At 45.9% G+C, this 6,941-nt stretch overlaps 1 protein-coding gene across 1 annotated transcript in view; it reads right to left on the bottom strand.

Moving 5' to 3' along the window:
• Positions 1–6,941, bottom strand: part of Wwp2 (WW domain containing E3 ubiquitin protein ligase 2) — a 121,276-nt gene that overhangs the window by 70,680 nt on the left and 43,655 nt on the right. The window contains exon 5 of the mRNA XM_055621071.1: positions 931–1,068. Coding sequence (XP_055477046.1) covers positions 931–1,068 — 138 coding nt within the window. The remainder of the gene's footprint in view (positions 1–930; positions 1,069–6,941) is intronic.

Raw genomic sequence — 6,941 nt, 5'->3', positions numbered from 1 at the left:
TCTATCTATCTATCTATCTATCTATCTATCTATCTATCTATCTATCTATCTATCTATCTATCTGCCTGTATGCTTGTGCATCATGTGTGTGCCTGATGTGGTGAAGGTAAGAAGGCATCGGATTCCCTGGAACTGGAGTTACAGATGGCTATGAGCTGCCATGTGGGTGCTGGGAGCCAAACCCAGGTTCTCCATGAGATCAGCCAGCACTCTCACTGCTGAGCTGTCTCTCCAGCCCCAGAGCAGAAACTTCTCAACAGCTAAGTCCTTTCCAACCACTGAGATTCCACTGTGCCTTTGAACTGGGAGGTCACACTTCACCTGACGCTACGGAAAGTGTGCTTAGCCCAAGAAGCTCCATGTTACATCGCACCTAACAAAACATTTAATGAGAAAAAGGAGAGAGAAACAACCCATTTCAGACCTTACAGTCCATGAAATAATTTCCTGCTAGATCCTGAAGCGACTAATTTCAGACAAGATCAAATGGAACAAACGACCAATACTCCAAACATTCAGGTCAGAGCTGGGGACACTCACTATCCCTGCTTCAGCCCATCCTTTTTTGCTAGCTTGTGACTCCACCAGGCTGCACAGTTCTTCCCTAGACAACACTGTCTCGTAAGAGCACACCAGGATCCCCAGAGGGTTTAGTTAGAGTCACATTTGCTAACGAGGGTTTATTTCCAAGGCCCACGTGGGATAAAAAGTCGCTTCACTCTGCCTTCGATCCAAACAATCACATACAGAGATGGGACATTTATTTTGGTCCTTGAAAACCATGTCATGTTTTGCCCTGGGAGACCAAGAAGAGGCAGAGTTAGCTTTAAGACAGGGCTGGCTAAAGACGCCTTGGAAACAACCAAGCTCTCAGCATCTCTGCCCACCCGCCCTATCCTGGCACAGTCTGGGGAGCAGGGTGGCACTCACCGTCTGTCACAGCACTGCCATTAGGCACACTTCCCAGATCAACAGTTGGCCCATCCAGGAAAATTGTCAGCTCTCCTCCTGAGACAACACTGCCTTTGTTCTCCGTCTGCAGGTTCAGGGTCAGTTGCGTGTTCTCCACTGTGGGATAAAAATGCAACGTGGACAGACTAAGTCAAGGGCACAAGTTAGAATTCTGTAAGTTAGAGGCCTCCATTTTACCTACTCTGACTTCCCTGGCACTGCTTTCCTGCCCTTTCCAATGTGTCTTGTGGCATGAGTAGCAGAGTGGAATGGGGCGTGCTGAATGCTAATGACCTTCATGTTGGGCAGGGAAGAAGCCATTACTGTTTCCCAAGACATTCTCTACCCCCAAACTAGCTACAGCATCTTTACATTATTGATTTATGTGCTTGCTTACATGGGAGCAAGGCTACCAATGGGGCATAGAAAAAAAATGGGGGCAAGCTATACCCCTACTATGGAAAGGATGAACAAAACAAGCAATGCCCTGTGTGCACCCTAGCCTACCTGCCCTGAGCCTGGACACATCACATAAGTATCTAACCACAATGAACACTTCCGTTCTCTTCAGCCTGGTCAAGTGCTGAAGCCTCCATCTCAAGGTCATTCAATAGTTACAAAGAGAGAAGCAGCAGGCAGATGACCACAGGTTTGAGAAGAAATCTAGTTTCACGATAGTGTCTCCCTCATCACCTGCCCTGCACCCAGCCCAACGCTCCATGTCAGGTGTTAGTGGTGGTTGCATGATTATAAGCTACCCTTCCTGTCTCCAGACCAGCAGTTCTCACCCTTCCTAATGCTGTGACCCTTTAATACAGCTCCTCATGTTGGGGTGACCCCGACCACAAAATTACTTCACTGCTACTTCATAACTGTCATTTTGCTATTGTTATGAATCATAATGTAAATATCTGTGCCTTCTGATGGTCTTGGGTGACCCCTGTGAAAGCGTCATTCGTCAACCCCCTCCCAAAGGAGTCATGACCCACAGGTCAAGAACTGCTACTCCAGATCAAGGCATAGATAAAGAGTTTCCACAAACACTAAATAAATATGAATACTTTCTTCCCCAGTAGGTAAAAAATTAAAAGTCAGCTTACAATCTAAGACAGAAACAGCCCTTAAGAACCTAACAGAGGCTGGAGAGATAGGTCAACAGTCAGAGAGAACCTCAATTCCCTTTCTACCGCTCACATGTGGCTACAGATGATCTGACACCCTCTCCTGGTCTCCAAGGGCAACCTATACCCACACACAGACACAAACATATACACTAATTTAAAAGAAAAACAAACAAGCAGAGAGCTGGAGAGAAGGCTCAGAGGTTGAGAGCACTGGCTGTTATTGCTGTTATTGCAGAGGACCTGGGCTCATAACCTCCTGGACCTCCAGTCTCAGGGGATGTGACTCCCTTTTCTGCACCATGCAGACATTATCTGCGTGCGGTGGACATGCATACAGAGAGGCAAACATTCATATACATAAAATAAAATAAATCTTAAACATGAAATTAAGGGAGCACTGGGGAGGTGGCTCAGTAGTCAAAAGCACAGCCTGCTCTTTCAGAGGACCTTAGGTTCAATTCCCAGCACCCACATGGCAGCTTACAACCTTCTATTGAAGAGCTTAAGATAGCCTGAATATAACTCCATTTTGAAATAAAGATCTTGACTGGGAACTGAATTCAGGTACCAGGAAATATCACAGGATATACACCTGGCAGAAAACAAAGTTAACTCTCCTAGCAACAGCCTCCAGGAAATATAACAGAATAAATGCTTCATAGAAAATAGAGACAAACTCCCTGGCAATAATCAATGGGAATCGGTTGAGAATTGGGTGGGAAAATTCTCCCCAATGTTTCAGATATAGTTTAGAAAAATAGCCATTGTGATTATATGCTTTAGCCATTGTGATTATGTGCCTCAGAAAAGGTCACCCCGCCCTGCTAAACTTCACCCAATTCTGTAATGCCAAGGCTTGTGCCCCCCTGCTTGCTGCCATGGAAACCCCTGGCTCACAGACTTTCCCTTTAAAAATCCTGTTCACTCAGAGCTCGGGGTCCCACTTCTCTACTGCTGCACCAGTGAGACTTGGGTCCCGAGTTCAATCGCTCTCGTAATAAAGCTCTCTTGCAATTGCATCGAGTCGTCTCCTGGTGGTCTCTGAGGGTCCCGTGAACCTGGCTTAACACTATAACTGTAGTCCCATGGGATCTAATGCCCTCTTCTGGTATGCAGACATACATGCAAAGAAAATACTCATAGATATAAAATAAATAAATCTAAACTAAAATAAACAAAAACAAAGAACCTAACCCAAAAGGCAAAGCAACCCCAGAGTCTCTGGTAGAGCCCCAGGCCCCCAAAGCAGCTCTCCCTCACTTAATCTCTGTCCTGCCCTGGTCTCGTAGGCTCCTTTTTGCATCTGTCTCTATGTTTGGTCTTTCTCCTAACAGTACTTCAAAAACCGGAATGCACCAACCACCGGGGAGCAGACCACCCAGACCCAGTCCAGCCCTTGCATGACAACAGCCCAAGAAGGATGGAGCCTTGAGACACTCCCTAACCATGCTGCTTCCAGATCCTGACCCACTCCAACTACGAAATAAGCTGGGCAGTGGTGGCACACACGATTAGTGCCAACTCTCAGGAGCAGAGGCAGGCAGATCCGAGTTTGAGACTCAACAGGCCTAGAGTGCTAGTCCCAGGACACCCAGGGCTACACAGAGAAACCCTGCCTGAAAAAATGCAGAAAGAAAAGAAAGGAGATATGAAATGATACATGTTTTGTTTTGTCTTGGGGGTGCTGTTTTCTATGTGATTGATTTAAAGCCAGAAAGTGTCCCTCCTATCTCTAACAGGCAGCATGGGGCTGAGAAGGCAGGTGTGGGCAAGCACTGTGGACTCAATCTCAATGCCACTGCCAAAGAGCTGTGACTCTGCAAGTCACAAGTTTCGCACTGGTTCCCTCGGTGGCAAATGAGAGCAATCACAGCACATTCAGCAGGGGACACTTGTGAAGAGACTAGAAGTTCCTAAGCTGCCAGTTTCACTACCTACCTTAACCTTCATGTCTAGAGGCTAAAATGTACAGCTTTCCCCAGTCTAGGCCATCATTAACTTTCTTGTAGTCACTCCACCTTTCTCTGGGACTTCTTTAGCTTACAGCAGCGAATTCCCTAAAACCTCCCAAGCCACAGAACCATCACAAGGGGGCCAAGGGCTTATAGACCCAGGCCAAGGCTAGACAGGAGCCACCACGTCCAGCTCCTGTAAGAACACACTTGGGAGAGGTGGGACAGACTGTAAGAGTATCTGCACAGATTCTCATGTGGTTTTATGAGAGAGCAGGCTACCAAAAAGAAAGTCAGAATAGCTTCAATTTACCTTCAAGTAATTCACACACAAAAATGCACCCTCTGGGGGGTACAGCCTTACTAGGCCACAGAGGAAGATGATGCAGCCAGCTTTGATGAGACCTGATAAGCTAGGGTCAGATAGAAGGGAAGGAGGTCCTCCCCTATCAGTAGACTAGGGAAAGAGCATAGGGGAGAAGGGAGAGGGAGTGTGGGACTGGGAGAAGACAAGGGAAGGGGCTGCAGTGGGGATACAAAGCAAATAAATTGTAATTAATTAATTAATTAATTAAATTTTTAAAGATGCACAAAGGAAGCTAGGAGACAGCTTAGCAGGTAAGAACATTTTCTGTACAAGCATGAGGACCTGAGTGGGATTCCCCACACCCACCAAAAAAAAAAAAAGCAGATATGTGGGTATCACAGTTTAAGAGCTGGCTATTCTTGCAGAGGATCTGGGCTCAATTCTCAGCCCTCGTGGCATCTCACATCTGTCACTCCAGTTCCAGTAGTTCCATTACCCTCTTCTGGCCTCCACAGGCACCAGGCACTCACTTGGTACACACACTTGCATCCAGACAAAATAACCCAAGCACATGACAACAACAACAACAACAACATTAGAAGGAACTTTTCAGAGCCAGGCGCACTGCACACCTGCCACCCCGGCACTGCCCGGGGCCGATGCAAGAGGATGACCGGGGTTTGTTGGCAGCCTGGCTCCAGACCCAGGGAAACTCCGTCTCAGGGGAATAAGGAAGAGAGTGATGGAGCAGAGCACCTGATATATTCCTCTGGCTTCTACTCACTCATGCACACACACACACACACACACACACACACACACACACACACCGTGTACAGACACATCACACACTAATCCACCACATTCAGAGAAGATGAAGCATGTGGTGAAATGTCACGTGTGATATCAAGGTGGGGAGCGCTGGGTGTTTATTCCATCACCCTTTTAATTCTGTACATTTGTGAATTTCATAATAAACAGTTGGGAAAGTTCTTTTTAATTGGCAAAGCTATTAAAAATTTAAACCAGTGAGAACAGAACACCCTATTATTTTCTTAAAAAAAAAAAAAAAAAACTGAGCCAGAAGAACCTTACAATGTATAATGGCACTAAAGAAACCATTAGCTAATTGAGTGACAGACTGGAACATACATAGAGGCTGAAAGGCCCAAGTGTGGCTGGAAACATATACCGGAACCTTACTTATAAATAGCAGTGTCAGCCACCTCACCTCTGGGCCCTCTGGTTTCTTTACAGCCACACTCAAGACTTTACAAAGGCCCTTTCTCTTCCAGCAAGTCTTTCTACTACTTTGGGAGGCACTGCCTAAAATCAAGAGACCAGTTAGAACTCGTTCACTCTGTACAGCCAGCACTCAGGAGGCTGAGGCAGGAGGACTACGAGTTCAAGGCCAGCATGGTCTACCCAGTGAGCTCCAGGTCAGCCTGGGCTAGAGTAGAAAATAAAAGGAGCTGGAGAGATGGCTCAGTGGTTAAGAGTGCTTTTTACTTTTGTAGAGGACCTGGATTCGAGTTCTAGCACCCACACAGCAGCTCATAGCATCTATACCTCTAGTTCCAAGGGATACAACGCCCTCTCCTGGCCTCCCTGGGCACCAGGCATGCACACATACAAACATGCACATGAAAAAAAAAATCCATATATGTAAAATAAAATTTTTAAAAGAGAAAAAAATTCAAGAAACATGCGCATAGCTGATAAGATGGCTCAGTGGGCAAAGGCACTTGTCACCAAGCCTGATGACCTGAGTTCAATCCCCAGGACCCACATAGTGGAAGAAAAGAACTGACTGCTAGAATTTGTCCTTTGACTTCTACATGAGCCACGGCAATCATGCACGCGTGCAACACACACACACACACACACACACACACACACACACACACACACCCATGCACTGGGCGCACATAAATAAAAAAAGCAGAGCAGTGCTGAGCATCTAAGAGGCCTAGGTTCAATCCCTAGCAGGAAAAGAAGAGAAAGAAAATGAGGAAGGGAAAGAAGGAAAGGAAAAGGAAAGCCCTCATGAAAGTGGGTGCCCAGGGCAATTTTTGTAACTAGATAGAGATTAGCAGAAGCCCACTGCCCTCGGCCTCACAGGCCCTGCTGTCTGGATCCCACAGTCCTCGTGGGCAAGTCCTGGACTCACTATAATTCACAGGAATGACAATAACAAAACAAAACAAAAAAAAACAAACAAACAAACAAACAAAGCACCTTGTTCTAAGTGTGAAAAAGCAGAATATAAGCAAGTTTTTCTTTCTCTTCTTTTCATTTTCATATATGCATGTTATGTGGTGTGCATGTTTTGCATATGTATGTTCATGCATGTTGAAGTCTGAGTACATTTCTGTGTACTCTTCTATTTCGTCCTGGAGACAGAGTCTTTCAACCCAGAGCTTGCCAATCACTAGTCCCACTAGCCAATTTGCTCTAGGAAGCCCCTTGTCTCTCTCTCTCTTTCTCTCTGCCGTTGGTGTCTAGAATTACAGGTGAGTTGCCACGACCACCTAGCATTTACATAGGCTCTGGAGATCCAAATTCCAGTACTCACATTTGCTTTTTTTTTTTTTTTTTTTTTTTTTT

The sequence above is a fragment of the Psammomys obesus genome, unplaced genomic scaffold (assembly GCF_907164565.1).
Source record: "Psammomys obesus unplaced genomic scaffold, mPsaObe1.curated_primary_1811, whole genome shotgun sequence".
NCBI classification, from domain to species: Eukaryota; Metazoa; Chordata; class Mammalia; order Rodentia; family Muridae; genus Psammomys; species Psammomys obesus.
The sequence above is the reverse complement of the archived record's forward strand: the minus strand, read 5'-3'. Positions and strand labels throughout refer to the sequence as shown.